This window comes from Eupeodes corollae, chromosome 1, assembly GCF_945859685.1.
Source record: "Eupeodes corollae chromosome 1, idEupCoro1.1, whole genome shotgun sequence".
In the NCBI taxonomy this organism is placed as follows: Eukaryota; Metazoa; Arthropoda; class Insecta; order Diptera; family Syrphidae; genus Eupeodes; species Eupeodes corollae.
Window position 1 is genome coordinate 52,913,601 of NC_079147.1, and position 26,058 is coordinate 52,939,658.

A 26,058-nucleotide genomic window follows, 5' to 3' on the forward strand; every position below is an offset into this window, starting at 1 on the left:
TGTACATATAGTGACCAAAATTTAGCTAGTTACACCCTGATGGAAATGTAATTTAGCACACATGATTGGAGAAAAAAACGCCTGTCATTGAAAAATGGACACAGTGACACATCATACTTGTGCTGAATAAATTACTTAAACCAGCCCCCCCCCCCATAAATTGTATTTTTCTTGCTAATATTGATTTGAATTCATGAAATATCTTAGTTGCAATAAATTCCATAAAACTACCTTTTAGTGAACAAATTCAAATTCTTAATAATAATTTTTTTTTTAAAGTGAAAATAATTAGTTTGAAGGGTATTATAGGCTCGTCCCAACCTAAATCTATATTTTTAGAGAAACTTCAGTCATGTGATTACTTGTACCTTAAGTAGAGAAATGGTACTGGGTACTTAACAAGATAATAATTCTTTAAAATAACGGTAAGAAAGGGTAAAATAAGAGGCAGTACGCCGGTTTTGAATCAGCGATATTATTAACTTTAAATACGAAGTTACTGTAATTGGTCCGATTTGTCAAATTGAAAATTTTGAAATTTCTCGACTTTTCAAGGTTCTTAGAGTCGTGTGTACGTTCATACGTTCGTACACCCGTAAGTTCGGGACTTTTAGCTCAAGAACCAGCAGAGATATCAACCTCAAATAAATTTTGTTATAAGGCAGAACAAAGCAGAGAGAGCTCTCAAGAAAATTGCGAACCAATTCTACCGTCATTGGTATTATTTGGATTAAATTATTATTAATCCAATTAAAAAACTTAAAAAAAAAATGTTTCACCTGTAAACTTTTAAGAATACAAAATGATTTTATCACCAAAACAATTTTGTGCAAAGAAAAATAACGTTTTCAAAATCTGGTAAAATTTTGAGAAAAATCTTGCCTACAAATTCTTTTTATTTCACAGAAAATATTATTTCTGATATTCAGTAGTTTTTTTTTTATAAAAATCCAACTGTCTGTTTTTCATAAAAAAATAAAATCTACAAAAAAACAGTAAGCAAATTTGGTAAAAATTGATGTTTGGTTCTTGATATCTCTCAAATTGATTTTATTCATCTAATTAGTAAACATTTAAAAAATTGTACTAAAATTTCGACTAAAAAATCTATTTAACAAAACTAGATTTTCAAATTAAACTTTTTCTTTATATGAAAAGTATTGTTCGTAATTTAAAACTTTTTAAGAATAATTCAACTTACAACTTTTTTAATCCAACACGAAAACCTACAAACTTTTAAGCTGATATGTATGTATGTAACCGGACAAAGAGAAACGCAAGACCCGAGAGTTGAGCTTAGACTTAACTTACTTTATTAAATGCTTATACCTACTTACAGACTAACATATTATTAATAGTATAGATATACATACATTGTTTATTTACATAAGTCAATTAAATATGTAATTGTAAATGTATTGCAACTACATAAGTAGGTACATATATACCATTCCTCCCCCTTTTTTAAAAAAGATTACAATTTATAGGTACTTTATTTCAATTATATTATAATTATTATAATTTAATTATGTATATTTTAAGTTTAAAATTTAAATATTAACTAAAAATTTTTATTCTGCACATGAAAAAATCAATTCATTATTCTTACAACTAAAAGTACTTACAACTAACAAATATTTAAATAAAATAATCATCAATTAAACGTAAATTCCAATTTCAATTCAAAGTTTTACATTTATAATATATTAATTTTAATTCAAAATTTTACATTTATAATACATAGTTTTAATTTTGATTTTAATCGATTTCATCTAAATCAACCTTTTGCTCCTCTAAAATTATTTTTTTCTGAGCTCTAGTTAATCTACCATAATCAGTTTTTCTTATAATAGGAGCAGCACTAAATCGAACTTGTTTTATTTTTTTTTTTTTTTTCAATTTAATTTGATCGATGTGTGCTTGCTTTTTTATTCCATTTACAAATATCTAAAATTACTCAGTTTCTTTATAATTTTAGCTGGTATCCATTTAAAATAATAAGAGAAGATATTATGATATAATACCGTTTCAACAACTTTATAAAATACTGTTTTTTAAATTTTCTTTGGGGGTGTGTCTGTCTGTCTTTTAACTAATTGTTCTTGCACTATTTCTTCTCTATTTTGATCTGGTCTTATCAAATGAAGCAGTGTTTTGGGACAGTAACTGAATAATTTACTTAAAGGAGTCACATTATTAGTAGTGCAAGGTGTGTTTCTGTATTTCAATACAAAATTATTTAACTTTAAGTTCATATCTAACCCACGCAAATGAGGATCTATTAACATTTTCTTTATTGAGCTCTTAAATGTTTGCACCGCTCTTTCCGCACTACCGTTGGACTGGGGATGATATGGTGGTGATTTAAAAACCTGAATGAGATTAGATGTACAAAACGATAAAAATTCTTTCGAACAAAATGGTGGACCGTTATCACTCACAATGCTTTTCGGTAAACCGAATGTACTAAACATATTTCTAAGTTGTTCAATAACACACTTTGCTGTACAAATCTTCATTACAAATGCATCAATCCACTTTGAGAACGAATCGAAGACTACTAGAATATTATACTTATCTACGCTACAAAAATCTATGTGAATGCGCTCAAACGGAAAATTGGGTGTAGGCCAAGCTCCTAACTGACTTTTCTTTGAATTTTGTGCCACTTGGCAGACATCACAATGCGTGACAAACATCTCTATATCATCATCTATGTTTGTCCACCAAACATACGATCTACATATGGCCTTTGAACGAACTACTCCTACATGACCTTCATGTATCAAGCTCAAAACTTGATTCCTTAAATTTATAGGAATAACTATTCTATCGCCATAAAACAAACAATTTGATTCCGTAGCCAAACTACTTTTCTTCAAAAAATATGGGCGTTGTTCTTTCAAAACCTCCTTTGGCCAACCATTCAAAACAAATTCATAAACTTTTGACAAAACAATATCTTTTTGCATTTCGGTCTTTATGTCTTCAAATTTTAAAGGGAGATTCGAGAAGTCTAGTGAATTGATGCTATCTACCTCTACATCCGTCGCAGCCGCCAGAGGCAACCTTGATAGCGCGTCCGCATTTCCCATCTGCGTGGCCTTTTGATATTTTATCGAATAATTATACGTAGAGGAAAATTGCCCAACGCTGAAGTCTGTTAGCCGCGATTTATCCCCAAAAATTGCCTGTAACGGTTGATGATAACTGTAAGTTGTAAAATTTAGCCCATAAATATATTTGTGGAACTTTTGTACGGCAAATACAATTGCCAGGGCCTAGCGATGTAGCTGCGAGTAGTTCTTTTCTGCCGCACTTAAGGTACTTGAAACGAACATTACAGGCCGCTCTTCCCCATCGACTACATGCGACAGAACTGCCCCTACTCCATATGGACTCGCACCTGCTCAAATTACAATTGGCCTACTAGGATCATAGTGCTTTAACACGTCCACAATATACACAACTAACCTCTTATTATTTTCGAAAGCTTTTTTATGTTTTTCATTCCATTCCTATACTTTATTAACCGACGTTAATTCATATACACTTGAAAGCTCTGCAGACAAATTGGGAATGCATTTATTGTAATAATTTATAATGCCCAAATATGATTTCAGCCGTGTTTTGTTTATAGGTTCTGGGGCATTTAAAACAGCGTCTACTATTTTAGGATTGGGCTTTATTCCAATAGGACTTATACAGTAACCCAAATAATCTATCTCTTGTTCAAAAAATTGGCACTTATTTAAATTAACTTTAACGTTGTATTCCAGTAGTCTGTCTAAAACTTCAAATAAATTTCTCATACACTCATCTTTGTCCTGTCCCCCTATCAATGAATCATCAAAATAAATGCGAACCTTTTTGACACCTTTTAGGTTTTCGCCTATTATTTTCGCAAAAATTTGGGGAGCTGTTTTCAATCCTAAAACTAATCTGGTCGACTGAAATAAACCAATATGTGTGTTAATTGTCATAACCTTTTGGGACCTCTTTGATAAAGGCACTTGTAGATACGCACCCGTCAAGTCTAATTTACAAAACCATTTCCAGCCAGCCAACCCAGCCAGCGGAATCTTTTGCAGTTCACACATAACTTTATCGACACATCGCCTTTGTTCACATTGACTACTGGACTTGCCCATTTACTTCTCTTCCGGAATCCAAACCCCTGCCTTGCAAACCCTCTCAATTTCATCTTTTACCTTGTCTCTCAAATCAAACGGTACTGTATAAGCCTTACAAAAAATTGGATAGGCATCTTCAACAAGATCTACATATCTCTGCCTCAAACTGCTTAATAACCGACTCATTACTTTTAGAAAAAATCTGTGCATACTTATTTGATAAAACTGAGGAAAGTTCATTTAACCCATCTACCTTACATATTGTTCCCTTCTTGGTTTCACAAAAAAAATCTCTCCAACCAGGGTACAGCGCTTCCAACCAATTTCTTCCCAGTAGAGCCCTAAACACATGCTTGCTATTTAATATGACCAAATCGAGATTATGAAGAACACCATTAAATTCTACTCTCACATTTATCTTACCGGCCACGCTCACATTTTCCCCTGATAAAAGCTTTAAAGAATTATTATCTTCCAACAATTTGCAATGATGAAAATATTTCATGTACTCCGAAACATGGCACACAGACACACACGCCCCCGAATCGACTTCCATTACACAATTTACATTTTCAATATATAACTGAATAGATAGAGGTTTTTTTCCATTAAATATACAATTTATGTACCCCAGATCAACATTATTATTTATTTCATCATTTCCAACATAATTAATTTTGTATCCTGATTTATAACAATATCTAGCATAATGCCCCGTTCTTCCGCACTTGAAACACCTCAGCTGTCTTCTGTAGCGGGACGTCTCCCACTGTCGATTTTCGGCTGCTTCCTTGTCTTTCTGCTGTTTACTTCTCGATCCATGTGGCTGTGGCCTGTGGTGAATAACTCCGATCTAAGCTTTTCTCTCGACAAACGGGATGAGAAGTTATCAGTGTGGGTCGCATCCCAGCCTCTTTTTTTTCACCATTATTTTGATTGGTAGTAGCTAGTATCTAGTATCATGCTAGAGGTCTTGGGATCAATCTCTGCCTGTGCCATCTAAAAGTGTTTTACTGATACCGGCCTCTTGCGAGTAATTGACAAATCTTTCAAGAGTAATCTTTGCCATAAACAGTGCTTTCTCAAATTAGCCATTCTAATTTGGAAACTGTAGGTCCCCTCCATCTCTGAAATGAATCGTACACAGGAATGGTTTCAAAAGTTGAGTCGAGTCCATTTTTTAAGATTAATATAAACTAAGATCGAATTTTGTATCGTGTTTAAATTTAAACCCATATTTACTTATTTAGTATTTTATTTTTTTGTTTAATGTACTTGTAGTCCTTTAATTTGTTTTATTAAACACTACAAAATCAATTTCTTGAAATAAATAAAAAATACTACTTTTTTAAAGTTTATTCTTTTATTCATACAAAGGTTGGCCATTAAAAGGAAATTAATATTTATTTATATTTTTCTTTTATATTTATAAATTTATTTATTTATAATATTATTATTATTTGTATTATTTAACAAATACTTTAACTGTAAATTGTTTTAATTTTTGTTTCTAATTTAATTTGTTTGTTCTTTATCATAAATGTGCGATAGATAAAGTTGTTATATTATTATTACATTAATTGAATTTACTGTTAATAGGCATTGTTATTGTATTCGTTGGGTTATGATTTATTTAAAGTGGGGGCACTTTTCTAAAACAAAACAAAACATAAAAACTTCAACAAAGATCAACAGTATTTCTTGAAAAAAAGTATTTCTTTTTCTTGTTAATGATTGGAATTATTTATTTTTTAAATAAAAGAAAAGAACAAATAACTGATTACATAAGTTTGTGTTTAATATATTTCATGCATTAAATACAAAAAAGTAATATTGTCGTAACATAAATTGGCCAGCTGAATAGAGAAAAAGAGAGTAATAGCATATTTAAACACTTTCTCTATATATATAAAAATGTATAAAACATTTAACAGACACTTAACGAATACATTGAATAAATACAACAATTTACAACTTAAATCTTAAGAATAATAATATTTAATTAAAAAAATAATAAACTGAGATATAAAAAGTCAATTGAAAAAATAATAATAATAATTAAAAAATAATAATATTTTAAACAATCACGAGAGTTACTACTTAAGAGAACAAGGAAAAGAGTGGCGGCCTCATCGGCGAAGCAACACCTTCTTTTTAATATCAAAAATATATAATATATTATTTGTGAGAAAATACAGAATTATAAAATTCTGTTTTCTAAATTTCTTTCTTTCTTTTTTCATTGATTTCTTTTTCATCAACTTCTACATCAACAAAACAAAAGAAAACAAAGCTTTCATTGCATTTGCATTGTACATAGAATACATAATTACTTAAGGAACTAACAGGATAAAAGATAAAAACAAAAGGCTTAATCGTTTAATAAAAAAGAGACTTGGCAGATAAAGGGGATGTGGTGGTGGTTGTGGCAACTCATCAGTTGCAACTCAATTTTTGTTTTTCTTTTTTTTTTTGGAATAGCGAGTGCAACTTTAAGCATCATATTCAATTTTAAACTTCTGGTTTTTCTTTGTTCTTCTTTCATCAATCTGAATTCGTCAAAGAAGAAGCTTGTGATTCGAGAGTGTTTGTGTCGGTGCGATTTCTTAACATTCTTGGTTGACTTGAGGCGAAGTTGGAAAAATCTTTCATAACATCTTTGTAGGTCTCGTCTTCGCCGTTTCCTTCATCACTTAGACCTATTTCATCGTTAAGTCGAGTCAATCGTAATCTATAATAATTAAAAAAAAAAAACATTTCATCAACAAAAAAAAAATTAGTTATTCTTTTTAAAGATTTCTTACAATGTAACAATATCAGCATTTCGTTGATCGACAGCAATATCAAGAGGTTTCTTTCCATCCTTAGCAACAATATCGTATTTAGCTTTGTGTTTCAACAGAAGGTAAGCTTGAGCAATACAGCCTTTTTGTGTGGATAAGTGAAGGGCACAATAACCAAAGTCGTCTATTTCGTCAATTGGCACTCCATTAAGTAGAAGAAATTCACAAGCCATTACCGATCCCTGATTTGTAAGAAAAAGTGATTAAAATATTAAAGATGTAAAAAGGAAATGGAAATTAAAACTTTAATAACTATAAATAGATAATATGGATCTTAATACATTTCGTGGCCCAACAGCTCCAATTTAGTTGGGTCTTAGTCTACAATTAAAATATTTTCGAAGTATTTCTTTTCTATAAAGTCTTTTGGTGGCATAATAGTCGAACAAGTTCATACATTTTTGTTTTACTGTTTAATAAATCCGAAAGAGCCTACTATTTACTGCCAAAGATCTATAAATCCTAAAACCTAAAGTTTGCTGATGCCTGCTAAAGATCTTTGAATCCAGAAACCTACCCATATCTTCTAAGCTTCGAAAAAATGGTCTATTCACTAAGCGTTATGGGAGAGCTTTGTTATCACTAGCACATATGACATTTGCAACATCTGAATTCAAAACAATCCATATAAAAAGTGTTTACGCGACCATAATGATGAAGTGATAGATAGATAAGTCTTTATTCATTAAAAACGATACATAATAATTTACAACGGACAAAAAAAACTTAAAAAAGAACATATAAATAATAATAAAAAAATGTGATCAACTTTTTAAATGTTGTTTTGTTATAGTGGCACATTAATTTAAAGAAGAAACAAAATACTTAACAATAAATATGTGTTACTACGAAAAAAGAAAACAATAAACAATTAGGTACTTTAAATGATTGTTCAAAGTATTTAAGTTTAATTTTTTTATCTCAAAAACCGAAGATTGCGAAGAAGTTGAAAGGTTTCGGAGCGAACTCTGAGAGGTTCAAGTTATGGAATATTGGGGCTTTTAGTTTAGCTAAAAAAAACTTTTTTTTTCATTTTTTAAAGAAGCTTTTATCAAAATAAAGTCTCGGGTTTCTTGTGAAATAGGACAAGTTGCTAAAAAATGGTAAACATCTTCTTTTTGGTTTGAGTTTCAGAGTGAACAAATTGCATCTATGTCAATTCAATGTAGCCTGCGGTTGAGCTCAAGAGTTTCAGTCCGTTTTTTGAATATCAAATTTTTATCAGAAGCAGAAAGGTCCTCACAAAAATAATTATAATCAGCCAAAGTTAAATTAAGACGGCTATAGGTTGGTCTAGAAAATGATTCCCTAGCCCTTTCGGGATTAGTTTTGTACATTTTCTCATCAACTATCGAAATGAAGTTGTAAAAAGTATTTCTCCATTATTTTTTGTTGTTTGCATTAAGTTTCATTGCTAAATTATGTGCTGTGGCAAGAGCGTGCCAATTTTTAAAAGGCTAATATCCACAATAGAGTGATATAAGCAGGAGTTGCTTGTGCAGATTACTATCGGGTCTATGCATAACTTTAATAAGATAGTCTGCGTTGGCTTTTAAATTACTAACATATATTTGAGGATGCCCGGACTCAACATATATGGCGTAAAGTATCTTTGAATTGAAATTGGTATTTATACACTTGATTCCCATAACACAAGCAAATGTTCACGGTAGCCTCAAAAACCTTTAATTTCGATGTAGGGTCCACGAAACTTCTTGAAAAAAAACGTTGAGTTTATAGCTGTTTGGCTAGCAATAGTTTCCCTTTAATATTATTTTTGCTGTTCAAATTATGAGTGACAGTAAAACCAAGATATTTATACTCGCTGAAAACTTCAATAGTGGTACCAACTAATGTCCAATTTCGTACATAATTATCTGAACGGTTTTGAGGTTTAAAAATCATAATTTAAGATTTAGAAATGTTGATTTTGAGATCCCACGAATCGCAATATTGTTTAAGTTTATTTATCTGAAGCTACAATGTCAATGGGTTATCAGAGAACACCACCAGGTCATCAGCATAGAGCAAGATCTTCAAAGATAAATCGCCATAATTGACGCCTTCCAGTAATTGATAAAAAGAGCTAACATCAGTGGACTCAATATACAACCTCTTGAAACTCATGTTTCTGTTTTAAAGGATTTTTCATAGATATACCATTAAAAACCATTGCAGACGTGATTAATAAAAGTTGTTTATAAGTCCGAATAAATTTGGTTGAAAGACCAATAATTGCTAACTTAAATAAAAGTGATTTTCTGTTGATGGTATCAGAAGCAGCTTCTTTTTGTCGATAAAACGCCTGGCAACCCTCGTAAGATAAAAAAATTGATCAATCGTTGAAAGGCCCGCACGGAAACCAGAATGATATCGACTTATCAATTTATTTATTTCAATCCAATTCACAAGCCTAACGTACAACATTTGTGCAAACAGTTTTCTTAGTGAGCTCAGAACGGAAATACCTCTATAACTCGGATAAGCCTTTTTAAATATAGGAAATATTGTAGCCAAACAAAAGTAGCTCGGAAATTTCTCTTCTGTAAATATTTTGTTTAATAACCCGAACACACGCTCGAGAAATTCAGGAGTTGAATTCTTATAGAATTCGATAGGAATGCCATCCAAACCCGCTGATTTGTTATTTTTCATTCTGATAAGAGATGTCAACATTTCAACCATAGTAAAAGGAGAGTCTAGCTCATCGATTGAAACATTTTGCAGGGCAAAACTGATGGAGTTCTGGTCAGGATCTGGCAGTAGTAAACCTTCAAAGTATGTGGCCAGGTCGTCAACACTAATACTTAAAGACGATGACTTGCTGCGACCTCCAAAAATCCGTACATTTTACCAGAATGACTTTGAGTCATTACAGTCTACAAGTTTCTCAGCCGATTTGATTAAATATAATTTCTTTTTCCGTCTGTACAAATCTTTATATATTTTATTCTGTTCAAGGTAATTTCCTCTGTGAGTTTCGTTGTTAGAGTAGTAGGACGAAATCTGTGCGTTGTTGATTGTCTTATTAGTTCAAAAATAGAAACCTATACAGATTTTGTACATTCTGATAAGAGGCCATCTGCATAGCGAATAAGTTCACTTAAGTTTCGTCTATACACACCTTGTTTTCAACCCATCCTAATTTATTGCTTATTGGAGATTTTTCAACCTCTCGATTACTTTTTTCTGAAAAGAACTCACATGAGACTAATATTGGTTAATGATTTGAAAATTTTGCTGCGTGGACTTCAAAACTTTTTGAATAAATTGAGCCAATTTCCATTCACTACGCACAAATCTATAACAGGGCATCTTTAGGTTGAAATAACGTAGAATCTTCGTTCGTAACACCATTCAATTAAAAAAAAAACACAAAATCTTCAAACATTTCTAACATTATATCTAAGTAAATTTGATGACATGCTACTTTATTTTCTTTGGGGTTCTGTTGAGAAGCTTATAATTTAATGTACTACCAATTTGTAAGGAAAATTGTTGACCCTGTGTGTGAGGAAAGTGGTTGGATGTTGTACAAACTGGGAGTCTCGAGCTGTACCTTTTGCAACACATCCAATACTTTGGTGACCGCCGGATAATGGGATCGGCTTTATGTCATAGCTTGCCAAATTTGTAATTGCATGTGGTAATCAAGAAAAACGTTGCAACAATACAAATATTGGAGACTAGTGCGTCGAGCTAGCGAGGGAGAAGCCTCTGAAATCGACTCCCTTTTAATGACAACTAGACAAGAAATGGAAAATGGCTAGAAGACCTAACCTCCGCTACAGGGACCAGATACGGAAAACGATGGAAAACGCAATATTTTAAGCGAGGACCTTCAGGGAACGGAAGCCGGACTCCAAAGACGCTATAATCTATAAGCTCGAAAGTTATGATCGAGTAGTTGAGTTTTTTTTGGGAGTGTGGGAGTGGGGTAAGGAACGGAAACTGATTGCTGTTAATTGTTGACCTTTAAAAAATGATTTCAATTAAAATGGGGTTATGGAACCCAAATAGAAATGAAAATACAGCGTGGTTAAGCATTCCATATTCGCGTAATACGGCGAAAGAACGAATCTCTATAATAAACAATACATTAAAAATTGAGCTCCATGGTAAACTAATGGACGAATCCAGAAATACTGTTATTACGGTTGAATTATTTAATGGAAGAAATGCAACTGGCTAGTTCACCAGAGCATTGTTTTTTTTTTAAATAGTGATAAAGGAATAAAAGACATAAACCTGAAGAGGCACAAATGTTTAAGCTAGATAACGGTCGTATAACATTTTTAATGCTCTGTTTTTGACGATTAAAGGCTGTATAGATTATAGCTTGATCAGAAGGGGTACAAAACTTCTTGAATACGTGAAGTAATTTTAGATATTTAGCAGGTTTTTGGTGACTTCAAATACGTGCTTACTTTGTTAGAGCTGGTTTGTGATAAACGCACCCAGAACTAAAAGCTTAAACGGCAGGAGACAGCGTTAAGTTTTTCACATAAATCCAAACGTTAAATAATTTCCAATCGACATTGTTGTCGAGATCGGGATTTAGTAAGCTTTTCATTTGCAGCCGTTCAAGTTCCACATCAAAAGAAGAAGGCTAAGGGTACTGTCATCAGCGAAACAGTTTAATAGATTAGAAGTGACAAGAGATCGTTTTATATTAAAGGGGAAGAGAGTCGGAGACAAAACGGAGCACTGAGGCTTTTCAAACTTTAAGTGCAAGAATTTTATTTTCCTTTAATCCATGTTAAAATTTGTTCGGTAAGATAAACTATCAAATCACCGACGGGCCTACAGCTACGAAAACCATACTAAATATAAAATAAATTAGGTGGCGCAAAAGTCAGTGGAGAACCAGGGCCTAGTGACTTACAACTCTTAACCATTTCTGTGTGCGAGTAATTGATTACTTCGACTAATGATTTGGCACAGCCTATTAATACTGCTTTCTCTTCTGCAGATGAAGATATTCTCGTGCAATTAGTTTCAGTTGTTAAAAACGTAGAAAGTGTTCCTGACATATAAAAAAAGTCTACAAAAGGAAGCCGAGAAAACTCAGAACTTGCTAGAATTCTACCCCTCCATAAAAAAGACCAAATGTCAACATCACTCCAATACCTAAAGATCCCACCAGAACTCCCCATATACCTCAAACTATTGATTCAAATTTAGCTTCCAATACCGTCTCCGTTACAGGAACTTTAATTAACAACTCCATCCCTATCAAAGCTGTCTGGAAACCAAAAATAAATGTTTATATCTTGTCTGGACCCAGTTACAACGCCAGAAGAAATAAATTCTTCACTTCTACATCTACCAAGAGCATACCTTGCTGCTTATTTATAAGTTGTACTAAGATCAGTAAACCAAATAGCTTTGTTTCTTCTTTTAAATTAATAACGAATCCCACGTTCTTCGATTGTGTTTGGTGTTTCTTTGAAAACCAAGTCAAAAAACTTAACATGCTTGCGCTCTTCTAGCAACACTACTGACAGTTTTCTTAACTCCCAATCATTTCCACACGACGTATTCGTTTTAATAGAAACTTGGCTAAGTTCAAGCTTTTCCTACACAGAACTTTTCAGTCAAGAGCTCGAAGTTTACAGAAACGATCGTCATGTTGGAAAGTAAATAATTTAGGTAAAGGTGTTCTCATAGCGGTAAAAAATACCTATTTCTCTTTTGCTGTATCTATACCATTTGAATTATTAATTGAACTGGTATTTGTACAGATAATGGTACAGACTAAGACTATTTTCGTTTTAAACGTCTACATTCTTCCAAAAAGTTTGGAGTCTGTTTGTAAATCTCTCCTTTGCACTAGACTTTCTTATAAATTTGTCCAGCGCTGACACCAATATTTTAATTTTAGGTAATTTAAATTTACCACACACTGACTGGATTTCATCCGAAGACAAATCCTGTCTTGAAGCCTCTCCTTCTTCTTCACAATTGAAACTATCTCATCTCGATATAGACCTTTTTACTGACTTACAGCAAACAAGCTGTATTAAAAACTGAAAAAATCGAATTCTCGATTTAGTCTTTTGTTCTGACGCCATTAGTACTCTTGTTCTAGAATCTAGATCAGGAATTACTAATATTGATAAATATCACCCCCTTGGACATTTTTTTCGATTTAAGTAATCACCTTACTGAACACTGTAATTCCTTTGATTGCTTATATAAGTTGGTGTTGTCTGAAGATGTAACCTTTTCTGGAATTGCTGATACATTAGCATTTTCGTTGTTGGTGGAAGTGAGCTTTTTTCCAAAGCGATGAGAATATTCATTCAATATTCTCATCATTAGTATTTTCTAACATTGACGAAGCAGTTTCAACTTTTTATTAGATACTTTATTATTGATTGGATTCCTTTAAGTATAATCAAGAAATACAAACTTTAGCCACCATTGGTACACGAAAGAACTGCGCAACAAAAAAAATAAGGCATGGAAAATTTATCTCAAAACTCTATCTCCAACTAACTTCTCTTTTTATGTTGAACTCTTTAACCAATTTAAGTCTCTTTCTAATTTTGTATATGGTTGTTACGTTATACAACCCGTGGCATGATGGTTAGTGCGTTGGATTGCTCAAGTGTGTCCTTTGTGGAAACCAAGGGCACCCGGCTAACTATAGGGGTTGCCCTAAGGTCCAACAAATGAAGCAAAAACAGGCCAGTCAAAAAGCCGAAAAAAGTCGAACAGTTCGACAGGCTCCAACACAAAAATTCGTGGATCCCAAATTCTCTTACGCCCAAATGGTGTCAGGGAGTGGAAACACGAGACAGGCTCCACCAACGGTTGCCCCAAAGGCCCCTGTGCCTAAGGCACCAGAGGTGCAGCCTGACATTGTAGCCTTGTTGTTGAGCATTCAAGGTCAACTAACAGGACTGCAAAGTCAGATAAAGGAGCAAGGCAAAAAGGTAGATCATCTCTACTCTTTGTTGCCTGGCCTGGCGCAATTTAGACAATAATGGGCGCGCTGCCGGAGACGCGCCTAAAAGTCCTAGCTGTGAATGTAAATTCACTGATTAGGATTGAACGAAGAGCCAATATGTTCCAATTGTTGAAAGACTACAGTCCCGATGTGTTTATGGCTAGCGAAACTAAGCTAAACCACAAACACAAATTGACTCATAAAAATTACAATATCGTAAGAAGAAACCGGCCCGATTCCACTCAAGGGGGCGGTGTCGCTCTCTTTATACGAAAAGGCATTAATTATAAAGTCATATACAACAATGAATTGCGAAAGCTCAAGACGCTAGAAGTTTGCGTTGTATGCATCTCTCTCTCTCAAGGGAAGCGGATGTACATGATTGCGGCTTATGCGGCTGGAGTTCCGCAGGTTACTTACTTTGCTTCAGAACTCGAGATTCTTTTTAGGGAACTTAAACTGAGCTTGGAAGAAAACTATTTCATCTTGGCCGGTGATTTGAACGCAAAACATGAAGATTGGGGAAATCAACATAGTAATCCCAGAGGTAATCATCTTTTTAATTTGATGAATCTTTACAGCGTTGAGTATGGCGTCGACCTGCTGGCTACTGAAAGGCCATCGTATCCAAGAAGCGGCTCCTTTCTGGTCAGTTAATTCGAGTGACCCTGGTATGTTCCCCAAAATCAATAAGATATTCAGGAAAAAAAAACGATAATGACCTTCCGTGTCTTAAACTCCAAAGAACTGAAGAGAACAGAAACGTACTAAGGACAGCGCAAATAGATCCAGAGGAAGCCATCTTTGACGATGACTTTTACATAATTGAAGATCCGAAGGAAAAAGTGGAGGCGGTGGGAGCTGCTTTTCAGCAAGTGTACAAGGTGAATGTTAGCATTCGCCCCAACCACGACCTGGAAAACAGAGCCCTACTTAATCACTTTTACCTCCGTAATGATATCACACATTGGCGATCTGAGAACCGCGGTTTCATGCGGTTCAATGACGATTCCTTGGCAAATGCCATAATCGCCGAGCAAACGGGACCAAGTCCCTTGTTAGTGACGAAGGTTGAGCTTCAGCTCATCTTCAACTCAATAAAAAACAAAAAGTCAGCAGGTGTCGATGGTATATCCAACGTTGTACTAAGACATTTACCGACGGAAGCAATTGACATTTACACCACACTCTTCAACAATGCACTGAATAATGCATATTATCCAGTGCATTGGAAGACCGCTGTGGTTCATTCTCTCCCGAAAAAGGGAAAGGACAACTCCAACCCGTCAAATCTTCGGTCGATAAGTCTTCTTCCGAGCATCAGCAAAGTTTTCTAAAAAATCATTAATAGGGCTCTGACTAAGTGGGCTGCGGACAACAAAATAATTCCGGATAAACAGTTCGGGTTCAAGGCGGGTCATGACACAATTCATGCTGCGTCTAAACTCGTTTCTGATATCCAATGGAATAAATCAAAACAACAATGCACAGGTGCTGTTCTGGTTGATTTGGAAAAGGCCTTTGACACCGTATGGTTAGAGGGTCTTTACCTAAAATTGAGCAGGTTTGGCATTAGCAAGCCATTGTTGTATATACTTTATGATATGCTTAACGGTAGAAAGTTTGTTGTCAAAAGTGGCAATGTAACTTCTACCACAACATTCTCAATTAAAAATGGTCTTCAACAGGGAGCGGTGAATTCGCCGATTCTCTTCAACATTTACACCAGCGATCTGATAAGTAGTCTTACAAAGGCAATTGCGTACGCCGACGATCTAATTGCGTACAGAACGGCCCGAAAGGTTGAGGTTATTAGAATTCTCTTGCAGCGTGATTTCGACAAGATTCAGCGATATTGCGACGACTGGAAACTGAAAATAAATGTCCAAAAGTCAGAGACAATTCTGTTCCGGACTCCGTTGGCTAGGGCCACGAGGGATACGTGTAAGAATTGGCGCAAGATGGTCATCGTTGATCTTCACGGGCAGCCATTAACGAGCAAAAGTGTAGTGAAGTACCTCGGTATCTGGTTAGATCAGTATTTATATTTCGACAGACATATAAATGCTGCTCTGACCAGGGCCAGAGGAGCCTTCGCTCTGACGAAACGACTATTTTTTAGCAGTCGGCTTGACCCCAGAGTGAAGGTAATTTGCTACATGGCCCTCATACGGCCAATGATCGTTTATGGTTGTCCTGTGTGGTTCAACGTTGCCCCTTCCCAGATGGAGAAGTTTCGGGTGTTCGAGCGGCAGTGTTTACGACGCTGTACCGGCTTATATCGAACAGCCGAATCTTCTTATGTGCATTATTATTCCAACGAGGTCCTGTACAACGGGGCTCGAATCAACAGAATTGACAATTTCGTGATAAAACTCGTTCGAGGTCACATTGCAAGAGCTATGTCTTCGACCAACAATTTAATTTTCGGGGCGTTCTATCCGAACGACGAGTATTTAGGGAGTGCGCGCTTGAGCGGCTTCATTCCACCAGAGGCATTCCTCTTTTTAGACAAATGCGGTCTGATACAGGATAGATTCGCAGTCCCGTTAATCTACCACGTCAGACGAAGAACCGTGGATAGGCGACTCCTGTACAATCGGGACGTCATGGCACAAGGCGGAGCAGAGCTCCTTCGGTTCAGTAGGGCTGTGTCCGAACGGGACCGAACTGGTAGGGTGAAGCAGGAGAACCAGTTTTGGTGGCTTCAATCGGCACTTGATAATGGGTAGTCGGGATGGGGTTTAAGCCTTGGCCGGCTTACATACTTGTTTTATAGTTTTAGGGTTTAGTTTTAAGTAGAATAGGCATGGTGGCACAAAAAGAAATAGAAAAAAAAATACAAAAAATACAACAAAAAAAAAAATAAAAAAAAAGAACATTAAAATTAAAAAAAAAAAACATGGAATACAAAAAAAAAAAAAAAAATAGACAACAAAATATGAAAAAAAAAATGTTAGATAGTTAGATTTGCTGCTGTGGTTGTTCTAGTTTTAAGTAGTTTATAGGTAGAATAGGTAGTTTAAGTTAGTTTTAAGTTTTATTTAAGGACCTTATTTTAAGTAGTTTGTAAGTAAAAATAAAAAAGGTTATTGATATTAGTTTTTTTTCAAAATTTTCTAATAAAAACAAAACAAATAAAATTTAGATTGAAGTAAAATAGATCTTAAGGCCGAAAGGCATTAGTAATTAGTGTTATAGTTTAGCTTAGAGTGTCCGTATGGGACCATTAAGTTAGTTGTAAGTTATGGATAATTAGGCTAGTTTTATTGATTTAAGATTTAAGATTGAATTAAATAAAAATTAATTTGAAAAAAAAAAAGTGCGTTGGACTGTCATGCAAGGGGCTTGGGTTCAATCCCTGCCTGTGCCACCTTAATTTAAAAAAATAATTTTCGCGGGTACTGCCTCTTGCGAGGAATTGACAATTTCTTCAAGAGTAATTCTTGTCATGAAAAAGTGCTTTCTCAAATTAGCCGTTCGGATTCGGCCTTAAATTGTAGGTCCCTTCCATTCCTGACAACAGTACTCGCACACAGGAATGGTTGAGAGTTGTAAGTCACTAGGCCCTGGTTCACAACGGACTGTTGCGCCACCCCATTTGATTTTTTTGTTACGTTACAGATATGAGCACCTCTTTGAAAGAGAATCCTTACAAATGTTGGAAACTTGTAAACTTAACTTACCGTATCAATAACCTTAAAAAAAGAAACATAAGTGCAATTCAACGATAGTTCGAAGTGTCTTCAACTTATTAAGGGACAATCTAAACAAATTCTCTTTTCCAATCACTCAGAAAAAGACCTGGATATTAGGGCAGATAGGGAGCTAGATAGGAAACTTCAAAACAATATAAATTATGTTTTTCAAGTTAGAGTACTGCAAAATGAAAAAAAAGATACAGGAGGAGTCATGAAACTCTCAAACAGCGTCAAACTTATACAAAACTGTTCACGATTCTAAACAAACAAAATAATTAAGTAAACCTCCCTATGTATTTTTTTGTATTATAAAGCCTTGAAATATCTTACTTAAAGTTAACTTAACCCTCAATAATTAAGTCTTTGTCGCAATAAAATGATATAGAGCATCTGATATCCATATGTTGTAGATAGATAAAAACTCGACCACCGTGCTTTGGTCGAAAAATATTCCTAACTTACCGATAACACTGCCTGATGCAAATATGTCCTATTCGAATCATCTGTATTCTTCCAATTCTTATCGGCACCCAAAGCAAATGCCATACACATAACCGGCAGATTATGTACACTTGAAGCTTTATACAACAAAAGATTCGCACTGAGCTTTTCAAAACGCTCCTCTTCAACAATATAATCATCTTCGCCTTCCGTGGATTCTTGATCAGATCCAAGAATTCCCGGCTGATCACATGATTCGATTTTTAAATTTTCCCCTATGATCATCAGATCCTCTCGTGATATACTAAGGGACATTGATGGAATGTTCAAAGATTCATCATCACCATCCGACTTTGAGCTCGATCCATTGGGGTACTTGCGTCGGAATTTCTTAACACCCCATTTGCGAGTCGTTGCCACTTCGCCGCCGGCTCCGAAACATTCGATATTTTCTAGTTCTTCTATTTTTGGCATTCCACAAATGAAACGCTTTTCAATGTATTTTGCCTTAATCCATGCTTCGCGCACGCTTATATCACAATTCTCTGTAGCCGGCTTCAGATTGCTGTTCTCGTCGATGTGAGCTTCATATATTCGATTTACAATGTCGTTGCCTAATTCCATCATCACTTTGACGTTTTCTGCCTCCCAGGCATCAAGCGTGAGTGAACGCACCTTGCTGTAGTGAACTCCGAGACTTCGATGAACTCCAGAGCACTCAATGCACAGAGTTATGCCTAGATTTATTGACGCCCATCGTGGATCTGAGCCCCGACAATCGCAACACTGAGAATTACCAGGAATCTTCAAGAACTGTTCCCAATGGCTGAAAAAAAAATAGAACAACCATGAAAAATATCCTTCACAAGGGCTCTCCTCGACAAAACTTACATTCTTCTTTTTATATTCAAAGCGTTTGATGGCAGAGATGATTGCGGCTGCTTTGAATTGATGCTATTATATTGGATTGCTGCCCCAATACTCCTCTGAAGTGCACCGATCCAAGCTTGAAGCATCTCCGAAGAGTCTGCCTGAAGTGTATGTGACCTAAAACCAAAACAAACCAAATCATAAAGAGTCTAACCCAACCGAAAGCAAATACAACTTACTTTGTTGGAGAAATCACTTCAAAGCAAAATCTACGATCACCATCGTTTACCGGCCTCACTGTACATATTCGTAGATCCTCTTCCATCACCGAAAATGAGTCTTCATTCGAACGCTTCCTGAAACTCGTCAAATCACTTATGAGTCGCAATGAAATGTCATTTGGGACATTCTATTCCCGCAAGTTTAATTATTTTTTTCAAAGCTAAAATAAATTACTCACCTGTATACAAGTTGATTATCACTCAAATAGAACCATCTTCGGCACCAGGTTTTGAAGCCTTTGGATTTTTTCTTAAAGAGATATCCCTCGAGTTTGTTTGACGAACTATTGGTATTGTTGTCATTGAAACTATTCACACTTAAATGGCGATTCTGCATTGATTTTTCTAATTGTTGGTAATCTGTGCGTAGGGAATTTATGTCGTCTGAGAGATTTTTGAAGAATTCATCAAAATCATTGCAGAGATCAGATCCTTGATGATAGTAAGTACCGCAAGCTTGGTAATAGTCAAGTAGCTGTAGTGAGTGTAAACAAATTAATAAAATTAAATAACTGCTATCGATTAAAGCTTTCTTTAAGCAACTAAACCATAAATTCACTTAGTCACCTATTTTTGTGTTTCTTATCTGACTAAAGATAGACTTCTTTTGAATGTTTTTCAAAACAATCTTATCGTAGATAGAACAAGTGATAATTAGTTTTTTGTTTTCATTTTAACTGCAACAAAGTCTTTCCAAATAAACTACACAAAGAATGCTGTTTTGTATTTCTCAAAACATCATAGGTAACTTGTTTTCAATCCTATAAACAATGTGAAAATTTAACTGACCAAAATCTTTACTAAGTGAACAGATTCCACAAAATTTGTTGTGTTCCTTATGCGTCTTGTTGGAAGTAATCTGATTTTATATTACACAATTTGTCTTTATCTTGGATGGATTAATTTTGAAGGTGTGTTCTTTTAACTCGTAATATGAGTGTTGTTGGAAGTAGGTCATTTAGTGGCCGACGACAATATGGCGACATCCAGCCATGAGATGTAATGGAATATAGCATAAGTGTTCTCACAGCATAGCTAATAACACAAAAGTAATGAAGCGGATCAGAAGCTTGATATAAAATCGGTATAAATTAAAAACTTTGTGTTTATCATTAGTGTTATCGATTTAACTTGCCAAAAACATAAAACTAAGGTATTGGGACATGTGGGGGAACTTTCAGAAGGTAAATTAATCTTTAGAATGAAAACGACATACAGCGTGATCAAGAATAAATAATGGATGGCAAGAAAGTTGCTCGGGTAATCTTTGTAATACGTCCGAGGGAAGCAGAACACTTTAAAAACAAGAACGAGTCAAGGTTACGGAAGCAGTAAGTTGTCAAAATTACACCCGATGATTTCATTAGATTCGTCACAGCTCCCTAAGTGAAAGAACATGCAAAGAAGAATTGTGTGTGCTTACGAAGAAACGGTAAAGTACTCATGCTGTAATAAAGCAGGAACCCTTTGTATGAACTACCGAGATGTATTCTTGATCAAACAATAAGTCTCCGGGTTCGGTAAATGGACTTGTAATTGATGTAGTTAAATCAATGTAGATCTTGTTGTGATACTTTGAAGTATTGTAACTTCCTTAAAAGTAAATTTATAACCTATGATTTTTATAGCAAAGGAGAGAGGGGGGAGAGGTGTTTCCACTAAGGTACCTCTAACTATCCAGACGGCAGCGGAGGAATTCCCAAGATGGAATCAACGGTGGCGTCCACAGTTCCAGTAAGGTTGAACTACTTTTACACCTTTTGGGGCTTCTACGACTTATTCGGAGCCCAGGCCTATAAGGAGCGGTTTATCCGGCTCTCCGTCCTTAGAGTTATACTAAGGATCTGGCACTCTAGGTTGGGGGTTGCGCCGTCGGGGTGACTTCCTGGATACGTAAAAACCTCATAGTTGCAAAGCACCAACAAGATACGGACGTATTCACAGTTGACAACCCAAGCAAACGAAATAAGGACAACGAACTTCGGATCTGTACGTGGAATGTTAGGTCCCTTAACAGACCACGTGCAGCCGAACAATTAGCGGAAGCCCTAAACTGCTGCAAGGCAGATATTACCGCCATCCAAGAAGTGCGATGGGATGGACCGGGCAAACGAAAACTAAAAGACTGCGATGTATACTACGGCGACTGCTACCGAGAACAAAGACAGCGTCTATTTGGGTGTGGATTTGTTGTTGGAACTAGACTCAGGCAAAAAGTGTTGAGTTTCAACAGTGTGAGCGAGCACATCACGACAATCCGCATCAAGGCTAAATTCGCCAATATAAACCTAATATGCGCGCATGCCCCAACAGAGGAGAAAGATGAAGACATTAAAGACATATTCTTCGAGGTCTTGGACAAGACATATGAGCAGTGCCCTGGCTATGACATTAAAATTGTCTTAGGAGATTTTAATGCCAAGCTGGGAAGAGAAGACATCTTTGGTGGCATAATCGGGAGATACAGCCTGCACGACACTACCTCCGACAACGGATTCAGGCTGACCGATTCACTGTGGGGCGAGACGTTCTGGTACCTAGTACGCAGTTCACACATCTCGATATCCACAAGGGGACATGGAAATCTCCTGATCCGGCGCTGCACAGAAGGACCAGAGCTTCTCGCGAGCTCTAGGAGTAGAAGAGGAGAGAGGACCACCGGCTTCTTAGATGGAAGAAAAAAGAGCTTGAGAAGCGCGCGATCGAGGAGATAGAGGAATGTCACAACAGGAATGAGGTTCGTCCATTTTACCTAAAGGTAGGAAAAACCTCCCGAGGGTATCAGCCACGAACCGAAGCCTGTAAGGACGATCAGGGGAACATCGTAGTAGAACCGCAGTCGATGCTGAGAATATGGAAAGATTACTTCTCCAAATTATGTAAGGGAGATAGAACCACTCAACCTCGGCGACGCAGATCAACAATTCTGCCTACCCGACCTCGACGAAGTGAAGATAGCTATATCTAAACTTAAGTCAAACAAAGCTGCTGGAGCTCACGGCATCGCTGCCGTACTATTCAATTCAGCAGGCGGTGACTTGGTAGGGAGCAACCAACTTATCTGCAAAATATGGTCGGAAGAAAGCATGCCCGATGAGTGGAATCTCAGCATAGTGTGCCCGATACATAAGAAAGGAGACCCTCTAAACTGCGCCAACTACAGAGTCATCAGTCTCCTTAAAATTGCATATAATATCCTCTCTGCCGTATTATGTGAACGTCTGAAGCCGTTCGTCAACAACCTGAGAGGTCCTTATCAGTGTGGCTTCTTTCCAAGAAAGTCCACTATCGACCAAATATTCTCACTACGGCAATTGTTGGAAAAAACCCAGGAACTTCAAATCGATACACACCATCTCTTTATCGATTTTAAAGCCGCGTATGACAGCATTTATAGGGAAGAGCTCTACCGAGCAATGTCTAGTTTTGGCATCCCTGTCAAACTTATCCGTTTGTGCAGAATGACGATGGAGAACGCACGCTCCTCTATCAAGATCGGATAAGATCTTACCGATGCATTTGATGTCAAAAAAGGTTTTAGTCAAGGCAATGCACTGTCATGCGACTTCTTCAACATAGTTCTAGAAAGAATTGTGCAAAACTCAACCGTCAACACTAGAGGCACAATCTTCCAAAGGTCCATCCAATTACTCGGATACGCAGATGATATTGATATAATGGGAAGATCAAACATGATGTAAGTGGAGTGTTTTTGAGCATTGCGACGGAAGCGAATAAGAGGGGTTTAGTGGTCAATGAGGGCAAGACCAAGTGTATGCTGTCATCAAAAAAGGACATTAAACGACGACGTCTTGGACAAAACGTCACCCTGGACAGCTATAACTTCGAGGTAGTTAAGTACTTGGACATCAACGCTCCAGCCCGGAAGGTATTCGAATCAAATACCGAGGGCCGGCGCAGTAGAGGAAGACCGCGACTCAGGTGGGTGAAGATCTCAACCAACTTGGCGTGCGAAACTGGAGACAGCTACCTAGGGACCGAGCTGGCTGGAGAAGCATGTTGGTTGAGGCCCAGGTCCGCCCCGGCCTCAAGCGCCACCTTAAGAAAGTAAGTAAGGTCATCATTTAAGATTTAAAAAAAAAGAAAGCTGTTAATAATCCTGCGACTGCTTTCAAGATTAACAGATTTCAAGGCTACCTAAACAAAGCAACGATAGATAACAACTCTCGTGTTCTGTTCACTGTTATTTGAAATTCTTTTCTTCTACAATAGTTTGAACTGAAACCCCTTTTCCTCGTTTTATCGTGACCTTTGTCCCTAACCAGTCAGAAAAACACATTTGATAAAATCAATTTAACAACATTTCAATGTTTTAAGAACAATCATTTGATTACTATGAATGACTCACTGTTAACAGGTACAGCTTAAAAAAAATATAATTAAAGTAAACAAAATTAATTTTAATTGATATTCGAATTAACAAAAAAGAAAATGTTTGTATTTATGTAAATTCAAATAAACTCACAGTTGATAATATAGATGGAACCTTCCTCGATTGTACTAAAGTAATATAATTCACGTAGTCCAATGCTGTGTGTTGAAAGCATGACTTAGATGCCGACAATATATTTACAGCTTCCTGCACCTCTTGGGGTCGATTTTTGTTTGCCTAGATATAAAGGGAGGGAGTAATTACATATTTTTAAATGAATCATCTAAGAATCTAAATAAACCTGACACAAGGTGTGTGTTTATTTTATTTTTGTTTTTATAAAATTCTAATTCTAACCTGCGCATTTTTAATGAGGGCGTTGTCATAGTTCTCGGAGACTTTCTGAAAATGTCCTCGATAGTCTTTAACCTGGTTGATGTCGTCCTTGACGAATACACTCAAGTTCTTTAACACTGTTCGACTGGCTTGATCCAGTAGAATGGTGTGGAATTTATTCATCTCCTTGGGAATAGATAAGAAGAAGACATTTGTATATAAATCACCAATTAACTGATAATGACTTGCGAGCGGTTAATAAAGAAAACACAAATGAAATAAAACAAACCTGGAAACAGTGAATGATCTTCCCAAGAGCATTGTGTGCGTTCTTGTTATCAATAAAATGCTGTTGCAGATCCCACAGCGACATTGCAAATGCACTGTAAACAAAAAAAATTGTATGAAAGAAGGAAAAAAAAACAGACCATCAAAAGGAATAGCAAGTCTAGTCTTCTTTGCCCATGTGGCAACATAGAAGATAGTAATAATAGAAGAAGTATCTACAACGAAGACGAACCTTTGATTCTTGACATATTCCTTGCCAGAGTCCACGGCCACTGTGCATAGCTTGATTATCTTTTCCAGGCGCTGTTCTAAATGCTCGATTTCCGATTCCTCTTTGGAGATATATTGCCTAGAAGCAAAGCACAATGGAGTTTGTTTATTTATCATTATTATGTGTATACAAAAAAGTGAGTCAGCGGCTCGCAGTTTGAGTTTGATTTGCAATCACAATTTTTCTCATGTTTTTTTTTTCTACGAATGCGAGCACCGAACACAAAATAATGTAATTTGCCTTTGTAATGATGATGAGATGATGATTGCTCACCTGAATCTAGGAGAATCTTTGAGGCATTCTTCAAATTCAATAGAAGAACGCATTTTTATGTTTTTTGATTTGTTTTATTTCCTTGGCACAATTTTATTGGTTTCTTTTTGGAAATAAAAATTAAAATAAATAAAAAAAAAGAAACACCACCAAGAAAGACAACACAGCAAAACTATTTATTTTATTTTCAACTTTTCGTTGTAATTTAAAACATTTTCAAGGGATGGCTTTGGTTTGAATTTTATTGGAATGGAATATTTAGATTGTTGCAATTACAAGTAGAATGTTGTGAAAAACAGAATATTTTAATTTTAAGATAAATTTATAATTTTATTTGCGTGTTTTTCTGCAAACGGAGACTTTCACTTGGAAATTTCTTTCTGGGATTTTTGATTTGGCAAATTTGTAGTTTTTTTTTTTTTATTTGAAAGATGAAACGTCAGTTTGAAACAAGGAAATGTCAAACAAGTGGTGGTGGCGGTGAGTGTGTTCAGAGAACGACTATAATTATAGATGGCATTGCAAACAGTAAAGTGATATATAAGCGGAAATAAGAAATGTATTTACTTTGTCGTTAATTTAAAAATAACACAGTGTTTCAGGGTTAATTTGTAATTTTATTTAAAACATAAATTATGGTATAAAATTAATTCATAATTGTTAGAAAAAGAGTAAATTTGTGACATTACCGCATTTTAAAAAAGAAATTGTAAGCGGCCGCATGATACGAAACAAATAAAATATTATATTGAAACTAGCTGACCCTACAAACGTTGTGTTGTTATATAAATAATTTCTAGAAATAAATAACTAACGTATTTTGAGTTTGTAAGGATGTGTTATATAAGTGGGAGAGGTGTAGATCACTGTAAACGGTGACAAAATATTAAAATAACAAATAAACAAACAAATTTATTTAAATTAATTCTTTAAAATTGTAAACATATCCCTAATTATCACAATACTACAAAAAAACAATATCAATCCCTTAATGCAACAGAGTGTACAATAGTTTTTGTTATCCCATCTTTCGCCAATACAAACAAACTGGATGGTTTGACCACTCGAGAGCACGCCACGTATTATTGTTCTTGTGGACACCATGAAAAAGAGAAGCGCTCAAATCTAAGCCGCAGACAGACATCGTTTGGCCTTAAGACTTATTGATAGTCATTGCGAATGCCAATCTAATTGTAAATTGAAGGCGTTTAAATCACATCTGTATGTATAATAGGGATTCGCGGTAATACTATATTTTCACCTCGGAATTTGC

The 26,058-nt window shown here is 35.5% G+C and overlaps 1 protein-coding gene across 2 annotated transcripts; it reads right to left on the reverse strand.

Moving 5' to 3' along the window:
* Positions 1 to 6,584: 6,584 nt before the first annotated feature.
* Positions 6,585 to 25,203, reverse strand: LOC129938870 (arf-GAP with coiled-coil, ANK repeat and PH domain-containing protein 2). Of its 2 annotated transcripts, none has more exons than XM_056046685.1 (11): positions 24,786 to 25,203; positions 24,474 to 24,590; positions 24,243 to 24,336; positions 23,975 to 24,139; positions 23,711 to 23,854; positions 19,404 to 19,699; positions 19,183 to 19,299; positions 18,965 to 19,120; positions 18,095 to 18,899; positions 6,938 to 7,158; positions 6,585 to 6,864 (listed from the first exon to the last, which is right to left on the reverse strand). In XM_056046685.1, exons 1-11 carry the CDS (start codon positions 24,836 to 24,838, stop codon positions 6,678 to 6,680), a joined length of 2,355 nt encoding a protein of 784 aa, XP_055902660.1. In that variant the 5' UTR covers positions 24,839 to 25,203; the 3' UTR covers positions 6,585 to 6,677. The 2 variants fall into 2 exon arrangements, with proteins under 2 accessions (XP_055902660.1, XP_055902659.1); XM_056046684.1 differs by having other exon boundaries at positions 19,183 to 19,317.
* Between the last annotated feature and the right edge of the window lie 855 nt (positions 25,204 to 26,058).